Genomic DNA, 26,770 nt, shown 5'->3' with positions numbered 1-26,770 from the left:
GCAGAGAAATGCAAGCACAGAAGATTTATCTGTCAGGGATTACTTCTGGAATACTTCCAGACACCTCAAATCACCACTGGAAAAATCACTTGCATCAAAGCAGAGGGGCCAGGAGGATATACAGCACAAGCAGCTTGGGGCATTCTATGCTGATTTTGATATAGCAAACCCAGATGTTATCAGTACAAGGAGCATGAACAAAAATATCATTGGTATCACTTGCTGGCACCAGTGTACCAGCTGCTACTGTGTGCCCTTAAACTGCAGATACACTGCCTGAATACCCACAAGAACCTGGGCAATTAGAAAATAACATTTGAATGCAAATCTGGGCCTCTGAAAGCAAAAGAGTCCTCAGGGTATAGGAAATTATGCCTGTGTTAAAATCCTTCTCTCTTTCTGAGGCTGCACACATTAGAGGCAAGGAATTGGCAAATTTTGTATGGCAGAATCTTTAGAAGCATGAGCAGCTTTTAAAGTATTTCCAGGGTGCCTGGGTTTCAGTTTTTGAATAAGCAACCAGATGTGTCTGATGAGCCTTTGCAAAGCTCTTCTTCTCCTGCCACTGCTGTTGGAAAGCAGCCCCTCATTCGTGATTGTCTTCTGCCATATTTTACTTAGCTTAAAAACACCAAATGAAATCAACCATGGTAAACAGCAGAATGTTATCATGCAAAATACAAAGCTCTGCAAAAACCTTGGAGTGGGGAGAATGTAGAATATAATTAGGATAAGTCAGGATCTGAAATGTTTAAGAAAAAAGTATTAAAAGGGATAGTTGGCAGAAGGAAAAGAGTCTACAGTTACTAGTAACAACTGAAGTAGTAGAGAGTGAAGGGAATATTTCAGTCTTCCAGAGAAAGTACTGCTTAAGACTGGTGAGGCTCAGCTGGTGACAGCAGAGCCAAGGTGAGGTCCTGAGCACCAGGCCAGAGGCCAGTACACAGACTGAGAGTGGGCTCCTTGCTGCTCAAGTGCAGGAGCTGTGCTTATAAACCCAGAAGCTCCATCTGGGGCATTACTAGTCCCTGATTTGGGCTTCAAGAATTTTATGTTTTTCACAATCTGCAGCACTTAGGTTTGCTAGGACTGGGATGGGAGGGAGCACTAACCATAGTGCACAGCTCATGACCAAGCCTTGGGCATCTCAGCCTTCCTCTGCTTCAGCTCTTCCCAGCTTTCTGGGAGCTTAGGAGGTCAACAGGATGCAGTTGACAGGGCAGCTGGAGCATGCAGCTTTAGGCATCACTGTCTGGAATTTTATGAAAGAATATGCACTTCTGTCCCTCCCACGAAGTGTCAGTATTTCTGGAGCACATAAACAGAATTGAAAATAAGATTCAGCTTTATAGCACTTCTTAAAATTGGAAGTTGCTTCTAAGTACCACAGCCCCAGGATGGAAATCAGAAAGAGGCCAGAGCAGCCACCAAAGCCATACAGCATTTGGTGGTGAGGCAGCACAGAGCCATCAGAGCAGACCTGATCTGCTTGAAACTAGCTGGGATTTAGCCTCAGTAAACCCAGAACAGTGTTTAAAACCATATGAGAGGTTCATATCCTGTAATCACTTCTCCAAACCAGTACTAACTCAGCATCCACAGTCAGTATTGCATTAGTCTGAGCAGGAACAGCAGCTCCTGAGCGCTGAGGAACGGGGAAGGCCCATGGTGGGTACGGCAGCAGTGAGAATGTGGAGGCAGCTCCGTGTGACTGGAATTTTCCCACACCAGGGGCCACCCCTCCTCCCCTGTAAAACACAAGAGGTGGACTCTGGGGAAGGCAGGTTCCCTTCTGGTCTTCCCAAAGAATTGGGAAGGAAAGTGTGATTCGAGACTTCTCAGCAGCACAGAGTGGGAAGTTTTTAGGGCTGCCCGTGCCTGTGGAAAGCGAAGGTGAAGGCTGTGTCCTCGTGGTACAGGTCAACAGACCACGCCAAGTACTTTCCACAGAGTATGTGTTATTTGTTCCAAGATGTGTTATTCAGTGTGTTGCTTTATAGTTAAAAACTTGCATCCACAACGCAGCACCTAACAGGACTTGTACAACAATATGCCAAATGCAGAATATTCTTTTCCACAGCTCATGTCAGAAATTGAAAAGCTAAAATGCAAGGGGTTAGCAATCAAAGATAGCACAGCACAACTTAATTTCCAATGAATCTCAGAATTAAGAATTGAAAACTTTTGCAAAACCGAGCATGCATGACCATGAAAAAAGTAAATGAACCAAGGCACACATTCTAGCCAAGCAGCAGCTATTTTTATTGAGTTCCAATAACACTGTGTCACAACCAAAAGAAATTAAAAGTTGCTTTTTGCGTCTCAGTATTAGACATTACTCAAATGAAAATGTGATTATGTTTAATAATAGTACGAGAAAACCAAGGAACAGGAGAAAGAATAAAGTTAGACAAGACTGCACAGCCAGCATCCTTTTCATGTGTTCCCCTTGTGTCAGAGAAATTCAGTTCTTGGAAGTGCTGTTAAATTTTCTCACATCAATGTCAGGGATTGAATCCCAGGACACAGTATTTGATGAATCAAATATATCACAGATTGCTATGAGCCATACTGTACTTTTGAAATCACATTTGGGCTCTCTTCAGTGGGACAGAAAGGGATTTGAGAGAAAAGTTCAGGTTAATCAAACACATTTCCCCACTGGCTCCCTCAGTAAAGCTTAGCTCAAATGTTAAACATAATGCATTTTTGTCCTAGTTCCACAGAAAAGATCAGCATGCAAGACCTGATATGGTACCTGCAACACCCCTCAACCCACTGAAACGTAGCTCTGGCCTCCCCTGCTGAGCTGTGTTTGCTGCTGTACACGCACAGAAGATTAAAACCAGTGTTAACACAGAAACAGCCACAACTGAAAAACTACAGGATTTGAGAACATTGTCTGACATTGCTTGCAGACACGACCATGTGCAGCTGCTGACTTATGCCCTGAGAGTTAAGTACATGCTGCCAATTATTTTAAGGAAGTTTTTCAGCATTAATAGCTACATGTTTCTTCAGTAAATAAAGAATTACATTTTAAGATGTGTCCCCTTCTTCCATGAGGAAGTACTTAAGGTAGGGTGTGTGACAGTGACAGCTGTCTGTTAGCAGCGTTACTGCTGTGGTTGGCTCAGAGGATTTGTCACCCCTAACTCCTCACCAACTCTGTGTCACAGATACAGCTTGCATTTCTGACTGGCACATAGCACCACCTAAAGAATGTGAGGAAGGCAGAAAGGTATTAGGCAAACAATAATTCCTGAAACATTAAGTGATCATTCATTTATTCCTTTGAGGCAGACTTGCGCTCTCTTCCTTCTCCTCTCGCTTCCAGACTTCCTAGTCTTCATAGACCAGGTGCAACCCAGTTAAGAAACTTCATAGCAACTTCAAAACCAAGAAAACATGCCTGGAAAAGAGAACACAGAACAAATAAGGATTCTAAAAATCTGTTTCAAACAGGGCTTTTGAAATGCTGCACTATGAACACCTAACATGGTTTATATGGAAGGAGGAAGAGGACAAAAAAGGTCTTCAACCAGAAGCAAGAATTCTACTGTATCCCTCCACACAAAGGCAGAACTTTGGCTCTGTTAGGCTCATTATTTATTGAAGAGGAAGAGAGTCCAAACTTATTCCATCTTCTACAGTTGGATGTACAACCAGTAGAGAAAAACTATCAGAGAAAGTCAACAAAGAGCTTTCATGAGAAGTTTTGAATAATGATTTACTTGTTGCTCCTAGATTAAAGTACAGTTTTAGAATCTGGACACCAACAGTCAAAAGTACCTGCAGTGACAAGAACCTCACTGAAATGGTACAAGAATAAACAGGCAGTCATGTCCTCTCCAGACTGCAAACACTCACTGTGAGCAGCCACGTCCCCAAATCCCATCTGGAATCACAACATACTCACCGCGTTAGCAGGAAAGGCCCTGATCATCACAGCTGTGAACCCCTTGTACAGAGATGCAACTCCTTCCTCTCTGATGAGTTCCCTTAGCACATCTCTAAAGCCATTTGGGTATTTTCCTTCAGGAGCTGAAAGGGATGCACAAGGCATTAGCCCAGATGTGTGGCAGTGACAAGGGCTGAAGGATGTGCCATGTGTAACAGCCCAGGATTTTCAACAGGCTCACACTGCTATAGCAAACAAACAAGACAGCTCAGTAAAGGCTCAGTGAACAGAAGCTAGGTGCTCACCATCACCAAAGAATTTACATCATCAAGTCATTGCAAGCAGGGAAGAAAGGAGAACAACTTTTGTCAGGGTTGAAGTCTGAGCTGTTATTTGCACTGCTGATCACAGCTCTCCTAAGAGCTGCACTTAGGTGATAGGAATGTCAGATATAAAAACTGATGAAACTGGTTAATAAGAAAATGATCCTATCACATGTCCCAGCCAAGAACAGCAACAGACTTCAAATGAAAAGCACAGGATGTTCTAATGCTGATGTTACATGGATTTCCCGAGGTGTTTTTTAAAACCTCTTCTACTCAAAAAACAATTTCTTCCTTCTCCTGACACTGCCCTGGGAAATATTGCTTCTGCCACTCCTCCAAAGAGGTAATCCACAGATCAGCCCAGTTAAACAGAACCACCATGGACCCACATCACCCACACAGCAGCACTAGGGACTGGCTCAGTGGAACAAGAATAAAGCTGTGATGTGTTTCCCTCTTGGCCTTGGTATGGTACAAACAACCACAGCAGCCATTGCTCAGAGAAAAAGAAAGTAAGTTTCCTGCACTGATTATCATGATTTGTGAAAAGAATGAAAAATGGTCACTGTCCAGTGGAGAGTTGAGTCCACAGAGACGATGGGGAGCCTTAACAAAAATATTCATTGACAGGACTGGCAGAGAAACCAATGAAAAACCTGTCAAACTCTGCTGAAGCACAAGGCCTGGGGCCATCTTCACTGTAATTAGGCCACAGACATTAAAGAGCAGAGCTGCCTGTCCAAAAGCAATGCTCTCAGCAAGTCACACCCTATTACTATAAACTGCAGATAGCACAGGCTACAATTTATACAACTATGTCTGAAGTGAAATAACAAAACCTCTCAAAGAATTACATTTGTAATAAAACAGCTATGACAATTCTGTTATGAGTTCTATGCTTAGGTTTCAAATCAGGTACCTCAAATCAGGATCAGAGAGGCAGAAACAGAGCAGTGCAGCCTGATGTGCCAAAAATTTGTGAGGAAACCAACTAGAATGCTAGGAACACCCTCGAGTTTTTCATGCACTTGTCTCAAGCAGTGCTCAAGACATGATTCCTCCCAGAAGGCATCTTCCATCACTGCCCAGCCCATTCCCAGGAGCACCACACTGAGTGTGGCTGTGACACACTGGAATGCAACTCACCGGTCTGGAAACGGGATTTCAGCACATCTGGTGGAATGGCAACTACCCAGTTGAAGATCCCAGCCAGGCCCCCAGCAAAAAGGATCCTAGGCACACTGAGGTCACTCACACTGTGGCAGGATCAGAGTGGGGTGGGAGGAAAAAGTAAAAAAAAAAAAGACAAAAAAAGGAAAAAAAAGTCAAACTCATTGTTTTGACTACGGTGACAATCCAAAAGCCTGGCTGGCAGCCAGAAGGCAGCACAATGCTGCAGAGACAGAGTGCAGTATCTGAGCAACCTTCCCAAGATGGACCAACTCTACCCTAAAGATTCAATTTTTTTTATTCAGCAGCACACACACACATGCTCCGGGGGAAAAAAAACCCCAAGCCATCCAACCAACCAAACCCCCACAGAAAATGCAACAAAGCCCCCCAGCATTTTGTACACATACAGGGTTGAAAGTGAAGAGACCTACTTTAAGTATTCCTTGCTTGGCTAACAAGATCCAAACTGGAAGCTGAGAGAAACTCAGAGTATTATTTTAATTTTCAGTTAACCCCAGACCAAAACAACTTAACTCACAAGATGAGCAATCATTTTTGGTTTTTTTTAAATTTGTTTAGATACTGCTCTAAATCTCTTTGTAACTGGGGAGATTAATCAGCAGTGTCTGGGAAGTTCAGAAAGTGATGACTGTGAGATTTCACTGACCTCTTTCCCTCAGGAGTCAGAATGTTTTTCAGCCACTCGTACGTCATGAAGTACATTCCACTGGCCGGGACGTCTGGTGGGTAAACAACAAAGGCTGTGAGGAGTGGGAAACCAAAGGAAGCCCAGAGGCACACCAGCCCCATGCCAACACAGCAACACCACTAAGTACATCCAGATTCCTTTTCTGAATCTCTTCTACAAACAAAATAAAAATCTGCTGCTGCCCTAGACATAGGAGTCTGAACTTTCCCATGGAGAGCAGGTGCTAAAGGCGAGAACTGGGAAAATAACGTTTCTGTCAGCAGCCTTTCAAACCAGACTGTAACCTGGTTACATGACACTAATGATGAGGGAGCTCTAAACTGTCCATATTGCTGCACAGCACATCACAGCAGCACAGGAACTTCATGAATTTTGTACACTATTAGTTCTAATGATTCTACTTGAGGATTTTTTTTCTGCAGTTGATAGGTCTTGTTGTGGTTTTCTTTTAAGCTACTCCCACAGCCTATTCTTAACCCATACCTAAACCAGAGAACCATCCCCTATCTAGGGACACTGCCAGAGTTACACTGCAGACTGCTACACTTGTGTGAGAAGCAGAGGGTTGAACAAAGTCCTAAACTGAAGTAACAAAATATAGAAATTTCAGCTTTTCAAAGGGGGATTACTGAAATACGTAAAGGATTCTGGGTCTGGCACAATTACTTAGTTGTTGTTGTATTGAGAGAGGGGTCATGACATCCCAGTCCAAAATAACCCAGACTCAAAAGGGTAGAAAGCGTAACTGCTGCCACCACATATTTTAAAGCAGCCAATATTATACAGCAACAGTCACAGACAGGCACAATCCTTCTCTCAAGGAGAAAAAAAAGAAAAAAAGAAGAAAATAATTTTAAAAAAAAGCCCACTTCTGTATTTTTCTCTTCTCTTTGTTCTCTCTGCTCCTCTCCTGAAGTCTCTCATTCCTCTTGGCTTCTCAGATCTTAATTACTTCCTATATCCCTCTGATCCTTGTCATCTAATCTCTTCCTCACTCACTGAGAATCTCATGTTTATTTCTCAGGCCCTTTGAGGCACTGGAGTAGCTCTGCAGACTGAAAAAAAAAAAAAAAAAAAAAGGAAAATGGGTGACACAGGCCCTCCAATTGGCTAAAGGAACAGTGAGATCTCCCATACTGTGTCAGACTTCTTATCCTGCAGACCCCCTGCAGCAGGGACCAGGACAGCCCCATCCCTTACCTCTCATGAGGGTCAGCACCGTCCCCTTGTACACGCCCCGGATCCCAGCCTCGCGGTACAGCTGCTTGGCACAGTCCAGGGAGCCACTGTACTTGGTTTCACCTGTAGCTGCCTGGATCTGCAGGATTAAAGTGAGAGTTTCTGACCAGGGAAGGTTTCTGGTCAATGCAGAATCATTCAGCCAAGGGTTAAAAAGCCACACATGTGTTTCCAGAGAGGAAGGAGCACACGCTCCTGCCTAGGGAACCTCTGCCTCACTTCCTCAAGCAGCTCTCACATTGAAGCTGAGGCTGTGGTTACTGTTCCACGCAGAGGAGAAATTCTCCTTTAGTTTTCCACAGTGTAAGTTTGAAACAACTCGAGTCAGTTAGGTAATTCCACACTGACAAAAAGTAGTCTTCAAATAGTTCAGTGAAATTCAAACCATTTGTATGTGTATAAAAGCTCCCATGATAATATCCTGTCTGTCAGAACTAACATGTGACCACCCATCACCATATTAACAGAGTTCAACACAGTCTGAAACAAGCAGAGCTTCCCACACCTGCTAAAGATGTCATTTCATTTGTTCAGGTTTACGTTTTCCAACAATACTTTAAAACCCCCGCAGGAGGTGCAGAGCTAGCAGCCACCCAAATGTCAGAACACTGTTTTGAAATGAATTCCTTAGCTCTGCATGGGGAACTGTCAAAGTAACAGAACTTCTTTACACTAGAAAGAGGCTCATGATCTTGCAGGCTTACACTTTTTTTTTTTTTAGGGAAAGTTTCATTCAGAAAAAACTGACTTTTCCATACTTTGAAGTGGACTGAGGCATCCACGGATGCCTCATATGATGCCTCAAAGCATAAGGCTTGTGCTCTGTAAAATGAATAGAGCAATTAATGCTGTGTGTACTTATACTGCCATGGTGAGTTTGTTTAATGCTTCTTCGTGACACAGCTGCATTAAATGACAGTTGTCTCAGTCCTGTCAAAAAACAGAACAGAGTAAATGCACTAACCAAAGAAATTCCTGCTATGGAAAGACAAGACCCCTAAAATTAAATTCCCATCACCACCATCCAATGCCTTACCTGCAAAAGGCACTTGATTCTCTCTCCTGGAGCCATGATTACTGTTGTGAACACTCCTGACAACATGCCAGCAGCAAACAGCTGAGGATATCTGCCCCAAGGAAACAGAAGAGACCCTAACACAACACAGCACACAGGAAACAAAGGGCAGAAAGACTCCTGCATCACCAGATTATGCTGTTCCACATGAACACAACAGTGGAACTTGAAATGCATCCACTGCTTTCGATCAGTGCAGAAGTGCTTTGTCTATGCACAATTAGAGCTAAACATTTAAGATCTCTAGGACTCAAAACACTGGTTCCTACAGCAACCACAACTCAGCTCTTCATATCCATTCTATTTGCTAATATTCCTTCTACTTGTATTTTTTGCTATCGCACTCCCCATTAATTTTCATTCCCAACAGTCTCTTCCTCCTCCAGTCTCCCATACTCTCTCAGTGACCCCAGATTCCACACATATTCCTGCTTGTGCAGCCAGAAGCCTCCTTTCCATAACCTCTCACTCCCTCACTCCTTCAGTCTCTGCCATAGTCGAGTCTGTCCTACCAACCTGCCATTATCTCACACATTCTGCACCTGCTTTCACGTGGCAAAGTATCCATGACAAAAATCCCTTAAACAAGCTGAATTTCTCCATCACACAACAGCCTCCTGCTACCTTCCCTAGTAAGATGACCTAACATCTCAATTTAATCAAATTCCACACCTCCTGCTTCTCTCCACTTGCTCAAGAGATGGCATTCTATTCCAATTCTTACACCTTTCTCTACTAAAATTCCCATGATATCTTCCAGACCACTCAGACCTCCCTCACCACTCCACATGCACCTCCTGCTTAAACTAAGCTTTGAGATTTTTAGCTCACCTTGGGATTATGCAGCCCCAGGAAAGGCAGGATAGACTCCTCAGGTTTCTCTCCATCTTCTTCCTTCCACAACTTCCCTTCACAATCAGCATGGGGAACCACAACCATCCTGCCTGCCTCTAGACCCATAACCAAAGCACTAGGAGTCTGACCTTTATTTTTGGGTCTCATGTCCCAAGCACACTGTACCTTCAGTGTGTCAGGTCTGCACACAGAAAAGCACAGCTGGGCACAGTGACAGTACACACACTGTTTGTTCTTTTCCACTGCTCTGCTTGAGAGGAATTCTACATAAAGGCTCAAAAAACTACACTGTCCTTTTCCAGCTTGCTCCTTAAAACTTCCTGTTGGTACCATGTGTATGAAACACAAGGCATTGAAGCCATCAGGCTTCAGGGAATAAGTTCATGGTGCATTTGTTGTTCAGTCCCTACTGTTCCCCTGGTCTTTCCCTTCAGTCTTGCCTGCATGGGGACACTGCCATGGTATAACAGAGGGTACGTGAGCAGCTCCCCAGCACCTCAGCACTGCTTCCCTCTGGGAGCTGTGCTTGCAGTGGCTCATGTTGCAGGGCCAGCTGTGCTCACACGAGCCCTGTGTAGGCAAGGCTGCAACAGAAACCAAAACACCCCACCACAGCTGGCTCCACACAATGGGCTCCTGCTTTCTGACAGAGCTCCTACCTAGCAGACAAATAATGGGATAAAATGTTGCTAAGCTACAGCCCAGTCCCTATAGAACTGTAAATCACAGCTCAGCAAACCCATTACAGGAGTACTTTAAGGGTGGGGGGCTTTCTTCATGCACAGGTTGGCTTGTAGAGAGCCACACCAAGTTTTCTCAGCTTCCTATTGCTGCTCCTGAAGGTCAGACATGCCTAAGAGGAGGGCTGCTCATAAACACCTCTTTTCATAAATAATAATAAAACATTTTTATGGCTGTTTTCATATCCTAATGAAGGGACACAGGAAGACTCATAACTAACAGGAGAAAGAGAATCAGGGCTGTGAATGTTGTCAAGACTGCTTGACCATGAATTTACTGCTCCCATAGTTTCTGTTAATAGCAAGACTGTTGGCAGGCAATCATTATATAACTCTCACTGTACTCATCTAAACCGGAATTGTTCCTTAATGGCTCCTTCTTGCGTAGAAAGGGAATTGCATCGCACCTGCCCACACAATGTCTGTTTTTAGCCTGTGCTATCAGCCCCACGCTTCCAGAAGCATTAAAACATGAGGGTTTTATTTTTTAGAACTGTATTTATAGCCTAGGAGAAGACACAAATTTACGCCACAACTCAACGTGTGACAATACAGGAACAGCCTCAGGACGCCTTTCCCAACCATCTGATTAACCAGGAACTCACGTCAAAACATCATCAGGTTTTCTCTGCTGGAGTCTTTTTCCCAAACCAAATCCAAAGAAGCACACAGCATACATGGGTGTCACTCCAATGATAGGAGCTGCCATTCCTCTATATAAGCCTCGGACTCCCTGCAAGAAACATTATCACAGAAATTAGTTGGTTTGGCATAAACGTTGCACATATTTCAACTTGTTGAGAAGAGACAGGTGACAATCCAGGATAGGATCCATCTAACAGTCAAATTGATCAGAGGACTAAAGGGTTTTTTGTTCATTTGCAGTTATACATGTTTAGCTGAAGCTCAGGGACTGCTGCAGAGGCAAGTTATCCTTTCTGGGAAACACAGGCACCACAAATGCCCTTCCATAACAATACTCATCACCTGCATGTACATCTCAAGTACGAGGAAGTGAAGTTAAAATCCACCTGAATAAGAGCCTTAATAGATTATGTCAAGAGAGAACACTCTCAGCTACACACAGAAATGCGCCTGTGTTTTACTGGTAACTTGTTAAATGCAGTGCTGTAAAATCCTGACACTGAACTTGAGAATGCTGAAACAAATTCAATCTTTGACTAAAGGAACAGCCAGGGAGAGGAACCTGAATTCCTTCACTCCCCACATGAATTCACTTTGGAACAGGTTCAAGAGCAAATTATTTTTTGTTTCCTACCCTAAGTCAAAACTTTTTTCCCACACAACATCACATTCCTGATGTTTCCCTTTATGGACTGCACATATGAAAAAATTCTAATGCAGACCCCAGCAGCTGTATTTATTTAATTTATCTTGCCTTTAAATTGAACTTTTTTTCAATGAAAAGGATAGTTATCTTCTAGATAAAGGCTAGACACATAAATAAAATATTTTCTGGTCTGTGCACCCCTTTCTTCCCCCTGCTCCAATAAACCAGTGCATCCCAGTACATGCTGAAGTCTTACCGGCACAACTGGCTCTGCCATGAAATTGCACCTGGTTGAGAGATCAGCCACTGCTGCTCAACCTCCCCATGAGCAATGGGAAGCAAAAAACCTCTCTTGGCAGAGGTTTAATAGTTTTCCTTAGAGAAATGGATGAGTATTGAGTAGGTGTAGAGAAGCAGCACAGCTTTTGAACTTCCCATCACAAGGCTATTATTATGGCTCAGCTCTGACGTCCGTGCTGCAGCAGGGGTGTTAAAAACTGCCAGGGATTCAGAGCTGGCACAGCATTCCAGTCCTTTGTGGGAGAGACCAGGGAAACAAGATTTGCTTTGGTTATATAACAACCTGTTAATACCACAATGGAAGTGGGTTTCAGATTTGAGGCAGATCTTTCATTTAACAGGGAGCTACCTAACGAGATCCAGCAGTTAGAAAAGAGACTTCAAGCAAGCAGAAGAACAGTTGTGCTTTACAGCCATTGTTTCCAAATGGTAAAGAGCTGCTGAGAAAACTTAAAAAGCAGAAAACTGGAGTGTCTGTCACTTAAAGACTTTAAATCAAGACTGTGTGCCTTTCTAAAAACAAAACAGACTAGCTCAACAACATGATAATGGTGATTCAGGAATAAAAAAACACTGTCCCCCTTCTAGAGAAGGTTGAAAAACTACTATAATTGACACTCTGCTCTCAAAAAAAGAAAAAGAGTTAAAAAGTCTATAAATTAATGATCCTCTGCCTTCTTGTAGGTGGCATAACACCTTATAGAAGAAAGTAAAAGTACTGCTTGTATCAACAAAAGTCATTACCCATTTTAGGGTTTCCAGAGGTGACTCCAAATACCAGCAAGATTTCACCAACTACAACAAGGCCAAAAAACAACTGCCAACATTCACTCCAGTCTATAACTTCAGACATTAACATCATGCTATTTTGAACCAAAAACATTTCTTAGCAAAACAGAGACATGTACCTGGAGCACGTGCATGCTAAGTATTCCCCAAGGTTTGTAATCTGCTTAAAAATGTTAATGAGAATCAATTTAACTGATAATCCAGGAATTGTATGGTCTCTGGGGGGCACACGATTCCATTTCTGTGATGTACAGAAAGAACTGATACATCTGGCAGGTGTCACAGTACCTCTCCAACAAGAGTCTTTCTGAAGCAGTCAAATGTCCCAGAATAGAGTGGGGCCTGGCCAGGCTGTGGCTTAGGCTGAGTTTGCAGTCTGACCTAGTAAGAGGGAGAGGAAAACATTATTTTATTAAATATTACAATCTAAACTTTGATTGACAGAACCCCTCTGGCTATTATGGTGCCTGTTTTGTGACTAGACCCGAAGATATTGACAGAAATATTGACATCATTTTAGCCCTTTGCAAAAGAGAAGAGGTTGAATTTTAATGTAATGAGTAGTTAATGTATTTAACTAATTAACTGCTGGGATGATGTCCGGATGATGACCCCAGCTGCCTGTGGACGCTGAGTTCTGCTTCCACAGGGTCACTCCTGGCCTCCCCCTGGCGCAGGGGCACGGGGCCCCGCCGCAACACGGGGTTGGCGGGAGCATCCCAGCTCCCAACTCCTTCCAGCACCGGGACACCGACGCTTTTTTCCCATTTTTTCACTGTAAACCGGGATTGCGAGACGCCCGGCCGCCGCGCCGCCAGGGGGCGCCCTACAGCACTACAGACACCCAGCCCAGCCTGCCCGCGGCGCATACCGGAAGCTCCGCCTCCCGTGCAATGCCTGCCGGGAGCTGTAGTTCTGCCATAGCGCCCACCGGGACCCGTGCCGCTCCCGCGCAGTTCCTGCCGGGAACTGTAGTCCACCCCCCGCTGCCCCAGACCGCACAGAGCACCGGCTGCCCCCCTCGTCCCCGGGCGCCCCGCGCCGTCTCACCTTGATGGTGTCCAGCGGGTGCCCCACGAATACCAGGCAGACGCCCCCGAAACCGCCAGCGAAGAAGTTCTTAAAGGGGCTGATGGGCTGCGGCTGCTTCGCCATGGCGGCGGCGGCAGAGGGTGAGGAGCGGGACTGGGACTGGGACCGGGACCGGGACTGGGACCGGGATCGGGGCGCTGCGTCCCTGCCGAGCCAATGCCGCCCCTCCGCGCCGCGACCTTTAGCCGAGTGCGGGGCACGCCGGGAGGCGGGCGTGGGGCGGGCCGGGACCGCGGCGGTGCGAGGGGCCGCTCTCGGCGCTGTCACCGCGCGCCGCCACCGGGTGCTGTCAGCGGCCGAGCCCGGCCCGGGGGCCGCTCCCGAGGGCGCGGGGCCGCGTCCCCCCGCACATCCTCAGTGGTTCAGCCGTTCCCCCCCGCCCCAGCGCTGTGGCCCGGCCCGGCCCCGCCCCGCCCGGCGGAGGTGACGCACCGGGCCCGGCGGTTCCGGCGCGCAGGAGGAGCCCGGGGCGCCGCTCTCGCCGCCCGCCCGGTAAGTGCGGGGCCGTGCCGGGCCGTGCCGTGGTTCCCGGCGGGGCCGTGCTGGGGCTGGGGCGAGCCCGGCGGGAGGGATGTGAGGCTGCTTATCCGTGCCCAGTGCTGCGCTCGGCGCTCCGCCCCGGCAGAAGCCGCAGCCCGGGAGCTCTCGAGCTCCAGGCGGCCGTGCGGGGGCCCCTCCTCGCCCCGCCGCCGTTCGGGCTTTCCCCGCACGGCTTCTGTCCCGCGGTGTTCCCGCTCTGCCCTCCCACAAGTCTGCGGCGCTCTGGCTGTGCGGGACAAGCGCAGGGGCTGGTCTCGCACGCATTCCAAAAGAATGGACCCGAGGTAATTTAAATGCGCTGGGTTCCGCTCTGCCCGAGCCCAGAGATGCCGTGGAATACGTAGGTATCCCTGAAACAACTCATTAAAAGCGACGACAGGTTAGAAAGGGCGGGAATGAAACGAATCAGATGAGTTGGGAAGGACAAGACAGCCGTGATAGTGTGAACCAAGGCTGGCAAGAGGAAGGGAAGCAGGCAGTTCACGGGGGGGAGTGTGATATGGCTGCAAGGAGGTCCCTGCAGAGTCATCTGTAGTGAAAAGGATGGGGCATCTTCTGGTTTCTCGGTCTTGGATGAAAAAAGCCCTACCTAAAAAACAGTGGAGAAGGAATGGTGAGATGTGCAGTGCATATGTGAGGAGGCAGTTGGGGATGATCCACAAATTATGGGTGTGGGTGACACAGATGAAGATGCAATTAGCATTGATAGCCAGTGTGGAGCTGAGGCTGTGGATGGTTTCAGGGAAGAGGGAGAGTGTTAGCCTGTCTAAAGGTTACATGGATAAGGAGTTCAGGAGGTAGACTTGAGTTGCACTTTCTCTGTTTCAGATAAATAAAGAGGTGAAAGAAGAAAAAAACATATGAAATGGTTGTGAAATATCAACAGAAAAAGAGGAGGAGCATTCTCCAATTGGAGGAGTCTCCACCAAAAGAGTCATTAGAGGAGTCCCACAAGGGTAGGCACAGAAGGCAGGAAATAGGAAAAGAGTGTTGTAGTGGGATAAGGAATGAAGTGCGATCTCATAATGTGGTGGCATGATGGAAGGCATTTTGAAGGCATTTTGTTTCAAAAGACCTTGTTAAGTATTGTGTTGCAAAGCAGGAGTCAGAGAAAGGGCATCACTGTTGGAGGAGACAGCAGAGGGTAAGGATGGGTATGTTTAGGAGTTCCTGCAGGAGACTGGAGCAAGAGAGGCGATTAAATTGTATCAGTGTTAGTAAAGATACGGGAGTATCTTGGATAAAGATGGTAAAGAGGGACTCATCCTCCTTTGGTAGGAAAGTGATCTAAGTATCGTTTAAAATTTATAATTTGGTCTTGGGAGTTATGGTAATTATTTAATCTAAATAATCCTTGCTTTTTTGACCCTATCTTTTGAGCTTAACATCTTTATTGTCTTAAAAATTAGTGCTATCAAGTAGTAGCTCTGTCTTGTCTTTGTATTCAGAGAGTTTGATTTGGGCATTGGGCTGAGCATAGGTGGGGTGAGTTTTGTGCCTGGTTTTCCGAGTACCCTCCTTTGCTTTGTCCACAGAGCATATACCTTATCCTTCCTCTCCCTCACTTGTGTCAGTGTGGTGTCCAGTTATGCTGGAAGTGAGCTCTTTCCTAGAATGTTGGGACAGGAGTCACAGAAGTCACCCAGCCCTGTAGACTGTTTTCTCCTTGATAAATCCCTATGTCCATTTACCTCTGCAAACAGCTCCTCTGTTTGCTCACAAAACTGTGCTGGTGGCACAGAGAGACATCTCTGCACTCCTCTGACCCCGTCCCCAGTGACTGGTGTGTAACTGGGAGGTACTGGGCGGGCCCATTATTCTACCTGGATATCTACAAACATCTCACTCCTTGGATGTGACTTGTCATGTGTTGGAATAGCAGAGGACCCAGTCTTTTCATGATTTTTTTCTCTCTCTCTAGAGTGTGGAATGATCTGAGTGAGTTTGAGAAGTTCCCTGGCCTGTGAAACTTGCTCAGGCTTTGTGGTGGCTGAGCAAAGCTGTTGCACACTGGGCTCTCGATAGTCCACAGTGGGATTAGAGGCTCAAATAAGTCATTCTTTTAACATAAGTTTTAGCAGGTAAAGATCCATTGCTTCTTTTATGCAGGAGCTCAGTGTCAATGCAGATTAAGCCCAGACTCTAAGCGGGGTAGAGGGAGGGATGAGGGTTTGCCTTGTGTCTGCCAAATCAGATTTCACATCTGTCTCTTTCCAGTATGGAGAGACTGTGTGTCTGTTCCTCTGAAGTCCTGTGGAAAGCAGTGCTATAAATTATTTGTGTGCTACGTATGCTGTGGATAGCTAAGGAATCAAGAGGCAAATGAAAGGAATGAAGACCAGAATTCAGGGAGTAGTGCAATTAGGTACTAGTCTTCAACCTCTATGGGGGTTTGTATCTCCTGAACTCACTGAAGTCCCTCAAATTAATTGTACATCATGTCTCTTCCTGGTTATTCTCTGCTGCCTGGTCAGGTGACTGGAAATAGAAAACAAATGAGTTGAGGAAAAATAATGAAAATTTGTGGTTAAGATTTCCCGTACTCTAAAGTCAGGATTCTCAAAGCTTGATTTTGGTTTCCCCAGCAGCTACAAATTGCAATACTGAGGGAATATATTTGAGGAGCAGAGCTGGCAACATAGTAATGCAAAATGGGATTGTATTTAAGGAACCAAATACATGCTGCGTGTGGAAAATAGAGCTTTGATTTTAATATGTGTTTTTATATGTAAAATTTTGTTACAGCATTGTTTTAATTCTTCTGTATTTAATTTATTCTCTAAATAATTTGGTTAAATTTGGTTAAATTTATTACTAAATATGAGATGACCATAATTCAAGGTTGATTCGTGCTTTAGTGCTGAATCTTTCAGAGCTCAAATTCATATGGTTCAGTTACACAAGCAGAAGGTTTGTAGTTCAGATAACTATCAGATATGTGAATTTTCTAAAACAAATGAGAATCTTAAAAACAAAGAAAAGTTAGTTGTTCTGATTCTTTTTCAATAGTAGCTGTCAACACCTGAGCATTTCTACATTCAGAAGGTAATAAGCGTATATTGAGAAGGCAATAAAATGAGAGAATTAATTTTATTTCCCCCTTCAGATATAAAGTCCAAGCCACATCCCATCCAATAGAACCAGTTTAAAGGGATGAACTAGTTTCACAATTTCTTTTTCTTGAGATGGTATTGAAGGCTGTTAAATTGTGTGTATGTGAGAGATCTGTTTGCTGGTCTTACTTTCCTAAGTCCCACTTAATGTCTGTGGTTCTGAAGCAATATGGATTTGTACAGAATATCACAGGTTGTACAGGATATCACAGTTTGCCTTTCTAGCTACTATGGTCATAGTTAAGAGGTTTGTGTTTTTCCTATTAATTAAGTGGATAGGATGCTGTTTGTCAGCACTTCAGGCTGTTGATAAAAACCTTTGTCATAAATTCTGTTTTATCTCTGAGAAGATCTGTAGTGAAAGTTATGCAGCCAATTTCCAAATGTCAGAAGTCTCAGGGCCTGCACTGGGGACTAGGATGCAGTGTAATAACCCAACCTCCAAGGTTTTGTACCTGTCCTGTAAGAGCAGCCTTGGCTTTGGAAGTGCAAGAGTCACAGTGGATCCAAACCAGGGACATGCACAGCAGAATCCTCTTTACTGGGCCGTTGGGTTGGTCTGTTCCTGGCTGTTTGATCACCTGTTTGATGTTGAGATGGAGCCTCTTACAATTTCTTAGGCACAGAAAAAATTGTTTTTCCTCCCTTAGGAGACAGAGCTCAGATGAATTCAAAAGAACGATAAAGTTTGGAGGAAAAAAAAGAAGCTGCGCTTGCTTTCCTGGTCTGCAGTTTGGCAGGGCATTAAGATGTCCGTGGACATGAACAGCCAGGGCTCTGACAGCAATGAAGAGGATTATGACCCTAATTGCGAGGAGGAGGAAGAGGATGAGGATCCTGGGGATATTGAGGATTATTATGATGGGGTAGCTAACGACGTGGAGCAGCAGGGAGCAGATGCCTTTGATCCAGAGGAATATCAGTTCACCTGCTTGACTTACAAGGAGTCGGAGAGCACTCTGAATGAGCACATGGCCAGCTTGGCTGCCACGTTAAAGGTGAGGAAAGGTTTCTGCATTAACACAGGTGTAAGATAAGTCTGTGGTTGAACAGGCAAATGCTGAGAATACAGTTTGTAATAAAAGCCGTGGCAACATTGCTGTTATGGGGGGTTGGAGGAGCATTATTGAAGGTCCCTTGTTCAAAACTGACTCAAAGGTTTACAATTGTTACGTACTGGTTCTGGGGCCTGAAAAATCTTCCTTACTGAATGTTGATTTTTTTTTTTTACAGAGCTGAGCTTCCTGACCAAAATTCCCGAGTTATAGCTCTTTGCATTAATGCAAAGAGGATATATAGAAAAGAAATAAATCAAACCATAAATGGTGCAGTTTGGTACACCTGTGTTTGAGAAGATAACTGACAAATAGGAAAACATGCTAAAACTCTGTAATTCTAACAAAAACACTTTTCTGGTGTTCTGAGAGAATAATCATGGACTTTCAAAGACAGATCAGCTGTCATGCCAGGTATTAACCCTACTGTTGCAGTGACAGCAATTCAAATACAGTGAACTTGCTAGCTCTTGGAACAGGTGTGACTTAATTCATTTCACAGAAAAGTCATACTCAGAGTCAGCTCCATGGTATTATGCTCAATAAGACTTTTGTGAAGTTTTCTTTCTCTTTTTGTAACCGATTACTGTAGTATCTCAAAAGAGGAGGCAGGCCAGACAAAAGCAGAGTTTTCTAAACTCTAGATGTGGATGCTGGGTTGAAATTGCTGCTGCATCAACTTTGTAACAAACCGGTGTTCTAGTCTTCTAGTGGTTGCTTTTCTCTGGAACAGCCCCTGAAAGCAGGACAGGTGATGACTGCAGCATGTAAAAAACCCATGTTGGGTAGGTTTTGATACCAATTCTTTCAGTCTGAATCCAATCTAATTTTTAAAATGAGAGGGATCTCTTGATCTTTATTTGCACATCAATGTCCAGTAGAACAGTCCTCAGCCATAGAGCCTGAGGACTATGGACCGTAAGCAACAGGCTTTAAAGGGCACCCATAATTTGATGATTTTGCCATCTGTTGTGCTTGTTCCCAGCATTTACCACCTCAGAAAAGGAAGTTTTACTTTTTCTTGCTCTTAAACTTGTCTCTGTAATTACTTCAAAATGTGCATTCTGAGCTCTGAATGCCTGCAGTTCCCTACAGATTGTCAGAAACAGGAGACAACAGAAAAGTACAAATGAGAATAGTTGGTCAGCACTTCTGATCCAGCTGCCAGTTGCTCTTGGTTCTTAGCAATTAAGATTTAGAACAGCTTTTCTGTGCCTTATTGTCTGCCTTCAAATGGAACACCCTCCAAAAAGGTGACCCCTGCCATATTGTTCTCTTGAACTAAATTACAGAAAGCAATACTTTCAGTCCTTAAAATCAGGCTTCCAGAGTTAAAATAAAATTTTCAGAAGGTCTGAAGGTCTTATTGAGCATATATCATAGTTGCCCAGACTATACCAACCTGCTAGCTCAAATCTCATCCCAAATTGGACCCAAGGAGAGAAAATACGGATTTCTTTTATATCAAGAATATGCCCGAATATTTACTTTTAACATTAAGTACTACGCACTTTGGTTTGTGCATGAAAAGATGAAATTGAATATGAGTAGCAGTTTAAAAAGCTGTGATTTTGTAAGCCACACACTCAAGCTTTAGCCCTTGAAGTGCCACATTAACTCTCTTTTCTCCAGCAGCAGTAGTCCAACAGTTGCACTTTCCTTGGATATCTGTTGTGTATCTGCAGCATTTGCTTTTTGTTTCCTGGCATACTTGCTTACAATTCTTCAACAACCCTGTCTTCCTTCCCCTCTCTCCCCCACCAAGGAAACTTGTGATTTTGTTAGTTTTCTGAGACAAAATGTAATAGAAAGAATTAGTATTGAATTAGCAAGCATAGAGAAGAAGGAAGTGGAATGGAGCATGCTAAAATATTTATTGTCATTATTTTCCGTGGACTTAATGGATATGAGTAAACAGGGGTAGACTTTTAAAAGAATTTTATTAACTTCTTTTCTATTAATTTGCTTGAGCTCTAAAAACTGCTTTTTCTTTTTAAAACTACCTTTCGCAATGTTTTGGGTTTTCTTGGATAGTGATAGTTGTTCTTTTTGAGCATCTAATTGATTTAATCTCCTTTGCCTTATGATAAATACTGATTATGTGGTGCTTTTTCAGCATTAGCTCATACTTAAGGCAGAGTGGTTGCCCCAGCAGGGAAAGCTGAAGGTAAATTAAAGACTGTCTTCAGGAGGTACAGTGTTGAAGCCAATGGATGACTTGGTATCTGAGTGATTTACTATCACAAGAAATTAATAGATTAATATAGTTCCCTAAAGCAAATTAAAAATAAATGCAATAAATGGGCTCAAAGCTGTGTTGGAATGTTCTGCCACTGTCTGTTGTCATTAGGTGATTCACTTTCTGAAGGTTAAACTTGGGGGCACACACATGTATTGAGTGGGTTTTTTCTCTGTGACGTACTATCTACACACTTTAAAGACCAGAAACGGAATTTCAGAGCTTTACATCTTCGTATTTGCAATCTGTGCTGTTAGTGGCTAATAACAGTTTAAATAGATAGTATTTCATTTGTTCTGCTCACTAACTGTTTTTCAAACTGTTTTGCTCAGCTATTTCAGACTGTTAAATTCCTATTTTATTTTAAAGTGTTGTGGTAAAGGATGGTCTTTGGAAACCTTCTTGGCTGTTCGCATTCCCCATGAGTTACAGCTGACCTTGTTCTCATTCTTGCTGAAGACACTGAACTGAGCAAACCTTGCATTGCCTGGTTAGCTTCAGGTCAGGTGTGAACACCCTGCACATGGTTAAAAGTTTGCATGCAACATTGAAAGAGAAACTCTTCAACAAAGTGCTTGTGCTTTGTCTATCCCAATTAGAGACAACACTCAGTTAAAATCGAAGATCTGATAAAAGCATAAGACCCTGCGTGTGGGCCGATTTATGTCTTTGTATCTCTTACTGTCATAGGAAACTTTTGCCTCAAATTCTTCTGACTTGCTTTTTGTCAGGCGGGGAAATCTGAATAGAAAAATCACTGCAAACAAGGCAGCAGTAGGCTAAACCAGCTGTGCTGTGTCACAGGCCTGCAACTGCATTAGGGGTTTTTCCAGAACCGTACAGAAGCTAGAGAGATTTAATAAGTGTTACTCTGAAAGTTTCTCCTTAATTTTGGTTTTAGTAAGAACTGTGAGTTCATTGGTTTTCAAGGAAAAGAAGAGGAACTCTTTGCTCCTTGGTTAGTACTGTTAAAACGAAGATCTGAGGAAGGTTCAGTTAATACCCTGACTAAAATTAGGACAGGCTATCTCTGTTGAAACATGTCAGAAGAAAATCTTGAATTAATACCCAAAACTGTTTTTCTGACCAAAAGGCCTGTGAATTGAAGTAGGTCACTTTTAATTCCTCAAAAGGTCACTTGACCACAGTCAACACTTGCGAAGGACAATGCTCTCAAAAGCAGAGTGGCCTGTATTGCCTGCAGACCAGCAAATGAATTTACAACAGTTCTTTTTAAGAAATAGATATAATTATAAGATACAGCCTCTTTCAAAAATAATGAATTAAAACAGTATAGTAATAACTTTGCTTTTGAGATAACTCTGTCAGTTGTCATTGAGTGATTATGGGTCCTGGAGTGGCTTATCAGTACATGCAAACAGTGTGATACTCAGCAGTTGTACAAACAAAGCTGACCCTGTCACTGGCAAGCAATTACGTGTATGATGATGTCATATTGTTTTTGTTTGTGAATGACGCTTCCTGGCTCTGCTGAGCGTCTCCATACATGTCTGGAGTATCTGTAATGTTTCAAATAACTGGCAATAGTTTCTCTGTTTCAGTGATGAGGTGGAGTTTTCTAGTGTTACCTTTTTTTTTTTTTTTAAATTGGTAAACCACCAGATAAAACAGTTGCAATTAGAATTTATGAAAAAAAAACTACCATAACTTTGGGTCTTAGCTGATTGTCAGTCATGAGAAAGCTGTGATGTTTCTGCACATGCAAGCTAGCAAGGGAAAATAGTCATGTTGTTTTACAGGCAATTGGTACTGACGTCTTTCTATTAAAACCAAAGGAATTGTGAGACTGAGGAACTTATAGTTTTCACTTCGCTAATTTCAGTAATCTGCTAATATTTATCAGAGAGCAAAAAGCTTACTTCCTATGCTTCCTGAAATTACAGCTTGTGATGTGGGTTTTTTTAGCCCTGTCCCTTGAAGAATAAACCTTGGTAGATGCAAAAAGTATTTGATATCATTATATAATTCTGAATCTCTTAATCCATGTTATCACTACTGATCTTTTGTAGATAAACCAGTTTTTCGTATGTTCTGGCTCACCATACTGTTGTTGCATCTTTTCATGGAACCAGATTAGTAATTGCTCGTGAAAACACAGCCCTCTGAGGCTGCTGCACACACTCCAGTAGCGCTGACACAGAGCAGTTAGTTTGTAGAGCTGCTTGGTGAGTGCTGGCAGTGCTCCTTTGCAAATACCATCTCCAGCAAACCCAGGGTCATGTGCATGGGGACTGGCAGCCCATGTGAGCAGCCCTTCCTGAAGGAGCCTGTTCCTTGCAATCACAAAGTGTCTGTAAAGAGCCACATGTCAGGACCCTGGTGTGTGTGTGCCCTGCTGTATCACTGTTCAAACCATGGCCCAGAGTGTGCTGTGGGGTGCTGCTTATCTGAACCAGCCTGCAGTGCTGCAGTGTCATCCTTTCAATGCCATAATGACTTCATGGAACTTTATGCGATCTAAAATGGCAGGATTAAAGCCTCGCTGTGCCTGAGTACCTCAGGTGCAGGAGAGGAATTAAAGCCCCTTGAAATATTAAAATGCATGTACATAAGAACAGTTTCAAAAATTTATGTTTAAAGTCCATGAGTACCAACATTGGTAAGTATTAGTAAGCAGTAAATATTTAAATATAATTTATTATAAATGGTAGAACCTGATAGGCAAATTTGACTTTTTCACAGAACCCCTGTGGTGCTGTTTGGCAGAGAGAACACACTGTTTCGAAGTACCCTTAAACCACTAGATTAGTCAGGACATGCAGGTTTATATCTGTACTGTATTCTGTGTTTTTTAGCACCAAGCCAACATTATGTGGGACATCCAGTCTAAAGCTGTACCCCTTAGGAGCACTCACATTTGAGACACACCTTTATCCTTTACCCGCTTTTTGTTCCCAAACAGAAAAATCCTGGAAGTTCTGCTATGTGAAAGTTGGGTTTTTGCCTACAGATTCACAATTCAGTAGTATCAAGAGGGCATGAGTATGTCTGTAACGTCAGTGTAACTGTCTTCAGTGTGTTTTGGTTTGGCTCATAAAAGTCTTTTTGTATTTTAAAAATGCATTAAGTTTTTGTAGACTTTTGGTCAGCAGAATAAGAGAGCTGGCTGGAGAGCCCAGACCATGCAACCTTGTGACACCTTCCCGGAGTCATTTGAGGAAAGAAAACAGTGTTGTTACTTACTGCCCAGGACTGCTGAAATTCTCAACTTGACTGGAAAAATGAGCCACAAATGTGGAGGGTGATTATAGCCCACACATTTCTTTGTGATTCACACCTTAAGTGTATCTTACAGCCAGTATGACTCTGCAGTGAGCAAAAAAATCTGTTCGCAGCTGTTGATGAGTGTGATCTTGGTGGGAGGTAGAGGCAAGACACAAGTCATTAAAAATGCCAAAACAATCTCTCGGTAACTGTTTCATGTTGCAAGCTTACAGCTGGACATCATGATCACAGGACCAGCATGAAGCAGCTGAGCACTTTGCCCAATTTGTGCTGTGCCTATTAAGGATGGTGCAGCAGAAACAAGCTGTGTTGTGCACTGTGAAACACTGTTTTGTAAAGCAGATGTTCCTCTTCTTCATCTTTGTATAACAAAAGAAAAATGCCCTTAGAGCTGGGGTTGTTGAATGAAGGACTCTGTTATTTGGGACTTAGCAGGGATTACTCATTGCAAAGTTACCTAAGCCCTCCACTGTGGCTGTGTGCCCACACCAGTGCTCCCAGTTTGTGTTGGCTGCCCAGTGTTCTGAGCTACTGGTCACGATTGTGTGGATTCAGGTTATTACACTTCTTCCCTGTGCACCTTCTGAATCATCCTCTCTCTCTCAACCAGAAGGAATTGTCCACTCTGCCTGTGTTTTGCTGGGAAAGCACCTCGGCAGGGGCTGTGCAGTGGGGTGTGTTGCTGGGTGTTGGCAGCATTCAGGGAGCGCAGTGCAGCGCGTGCTGGGCACTGGTGCTCTGACACTGTTACTTTGGAAGGAATAACTGCAGGGAGGACAGCTGGGGAAGTCTCACGTCAATCTCACATCCGTGTGCTGTCTTACAGCTTTCCTGCTGCATTTCTTTCGCTCTAAATCTTTCAAAGAAGGGATCTCATAGCTGTTTTGTAATAATGCCTTCTGGCATACCAGCTTGCTGAAATGTTTCTGTTCTTTTAATATTTATTTCTGAATTTCCTCAGGAAGAATAGCCTAACAGCTTGAGAAATACGTATGTTGAGATTTCCTAGCTGAGTCCTACTGATCCTGTTTGTTGGCAGCTGCAGCTGAAATTGTTGCTGTCCTGTGTAGGATAGTGGGTGGATTAAAGCAATGTGTACATGTGAAGATCCAGAATTTAACCCCAGATCCCCTTTCTTCAGTGTGTGGCCAACTAGGTTATGCACTGACAACTTCACAACCGTGGTGTAACACCGACAGTGTTTGTCATTCCCAAACTGCACTCTGCCTCCTAAATATGCTTCTAATCTTGCAGATTGACACCTGCATGCCAGAAGATGAGTGATGGGGTACAGATTAAAACCATGTGATGAAGCAGAGCTCATGGAGTGCTGTTTGACAAAACCTTTCTATGGTATTGATAGTGCAGCTACAGTCTCTTAAATGGCATTTCTTTACCTGCTGCAGCCTGCAGTCTAATCAGGAGAGGGCCTGAAATGTCAGACAAATCATAATCAATCCTCTGTGTGAGACTTAAAGGTGGAGGGCTTTTGCTCATTTTTTTTAAAAATTTTTCTGAACACAATAAAAAAGAAATGCAGTATATATGATTTTGTTGTAAGATTGTCTGTTTTTCCTGTTAGATGAAATTAATTTGAGTTCAATTTCAAAAACAGCCTTCTTATGCTCAGAAACCTGTAAGAGATAAAAAAGATTTTGCTACAAGACTTTGAACATTTGGGGTGTTTATGGCAGGTGATGTGAATCATATCTCAAGCCCCTGCAACCTCCTGAGTTTTCTGCTAGGATTACATATTGGAAGTCTGCTTACAAGAGGTAGATAAAAGGAGAAAATATGGTCCAAAAAACCCCTTTTGGTTGCCCTTTCTTAATTCCTGATACTTCTGCAGTTTTCTGAGAAACCCTCCAGTTAAAACAGGGCAGTCACATAATTTTTCCAGTGGGGCACGGAGGGAGTCAAATCTACTTTCCACAAGAAAAACAAGTACAAAATGAATTTTTTTCTATTTGCGGGTCACTTTCCTTACCTCAGCATCCTGAAGTAAAGCATGTCTGAAGGGATTTTTTCTTCAGTGAAATTGCTCAATACAAATTATGGTTTCTTTCTAAGGCACTACTCTACCACCAGTTCAGCTCAGTCTCTATTTTGCCATAGTTTCTCACCAACAGAAACAATTGCAGAGGCTTTTGCTCTGTGTGCCTTTCCTGTTTTAAAGAATTTTAGTGTGTTTTTAGAGGTTTGGATGCAACACACAAACTAGTATCTTTTGAAGTTCATCCTTTCATTGCAGAACTAACAAAAACTATTTGTGGATTTAAACAAATGCTTCTCAAGATTAATCATATTTTTTTCAATCTATTTGTATAAAAAGCTTTGATTAGGGAAAATAAAAGAAATGGAAGCTACATTTCTTTGTGCCACATTTGTGTTCTTCTTGGGCAGACATTTCAGTGTAACCCTGATCTAACAGGAATTGTCAGCTTGGTGCAAAGCCATGGGATGTCAGCTCCAGCCGGATCCTATAATCTACAACTCATTCTGAATTGAATCTCTTTGAGAATCACATGATGATCTTTGTTTTAAATTCCTGATACCATATCTCTGCAGAAATGAGGATTGAAATACACCTCCAAAAAATAGGCCTTCCCTTTGAGAAAAGTAAAATGAACTCATGAGATATGCATGCAATATAAATATGCATGAGCAATTTCTGTAGAATATAAGCTCTACAAAAGATTGAGGTTTTTTAGCTTTTAGGAAACATTTCTGTCTGAATTAGCAACTGTCAAGGCAGCATGGTTGAAAAGATTTTCTGCTGTAAAGAGATGAAACATCAGCTCTCCAAACACCTTGGCTTATCTAAGGAAGCAAGTTAATACAATTGTTTTAGAGCCCTCTGAACACAGCAAGGTACCTGTAGAGATTCTTTGCAAATTCTTTTGATATTTTCTTGTCCTGAAGGGTGCCAGACTCTCTTTCACACTTCAGAAGTGTGAGAAGTTTGCTTATCTTGGAGAGTAAAGAACCTAGGAGATAAATGGAGATGGAAATAATAAGGAAAAAAATACTGTGCACTCTTCCAGAAAATGGATAGATTTGTGTTTGGTGCAATGGCATTACTTTGTT

General features: G+C 43.3%; 2 protein-coding genes across 4 annotated transcripts in view; one reads left to right on the top strand and one right to left on the bottom strand.

The window, feature by feature from the left end:
* Positions 1 to 2,238: 2,238 nt before the first annotated feature.
* SLC25A20 (solute carrier family 25 member 20) lies at positions 2,239 to 13,675 on the bottom strand. Its single transcript, XM_069027585.1, has 9 exons — positions 13,449 to 13,675; positions 12,687 to 12,779; positions 10,624 to 10,751; positions 8,385 to 8,475; positions 7,310 to 7,427; positions 6,068 to 6,140; positions 5,374 to 5,483; positions 3,920 to 4,044; positions 2,239 to 3,412 (listed from the first exon to the last, which is right to left on the bottom strand). The coding sequence occupies exons 1-9, from the start codon at positions 13,551 to 13,553 to the stop codon at positions 3,350 to 3,352; spliced, it is 906 nt and encodes a 301-aa protein (XP_068883686.1). The 5' UTR covers positions 13,554 to 13,675; the 3' UTR covers positions 2,239 to 3,349.
* Positions 13,676 to 13,893: 218 nt separating this feature from the next.
* ARIH2 (ariadne RBR E3 ubiquitin protein ligase 2) overlaps positions 13,894 to 26,770 on the top strand; it is a 33,040-nt gene continuing 20,163 nt past the window's right edge. Inside the window, exons 1-3 of one of the 3 annotated variants that reach the window (XM_069027581.1) lie at positions 13,913 to 13,982; positions 15,952 to 16,111; positions 17,794 to 18,141. In XM_069027581.1, coding sequence (XP_068883682.1) covers positions 17,893 to 18,141 — 249 coding nt within the window. In that variant the 5' untranslated portion in view covers positions 13,913 to 13,982; positions 15,952 to 16,111; positions 17,794 to 17,892. Of the gene's footprint in view, positions 13,983 to 14,022; positions 14,315 to 15,951; positions 16,112 to 17,793; positions 18,142 to 26,770 lie in introns of those variants that run through there. The other 2 variants (XM_069027580.1, XM_069027582.1) reach the window with 2 other exon arrangements.

Source organism: Aphelocoma coerulescens, chromosome 12 (genome assembly GCF_041296385.1).
Source record: "Aphelocoma coerulescens isolate FSJ_1873_10779 chromosome 12, UR_Acoe_1.0, whole genome shotgun sequence".
In the NCBI taxonomy this organism is placed as follows: domain Eukaryota; kingdom Metazoa; phylum Chordata; class Aves; order Passeriformes; family Corvidae; genus Aphelocoma; species Aphelocoma coerulescens.
The sequence above is the reverse complement of the archived record's forward strand: the minus strand, read 5'-3'. Positions and strand labels throughout refer to the sequence as shown.

Bases quoted from the DNA above. Each gene is read 5' to 3' on its own strand.
- SLC25A20 (XM_069027585.1), bottom strand. From the start codon at position 13,553: ATGGCGAAGCAGCCGCAGCCCATCAGCCCCTTTAAGAACTTCTTCGCT. The intron at 8,476-10,623 runs GTGAGTTCCTGG...TCCTTGGGGCAG, and splicing joins AAACCTGATGATGTTTTGAC to ATATCCTCAGCTGTTTGCTG. The intron at 5,484-6,067 runs GTCAGTGAAATC...ATCCTGCCACAG, and splicing joins CTGACTCCTGAGGGAAAGAG to TGTGAGTGACCTCAGTGTGC.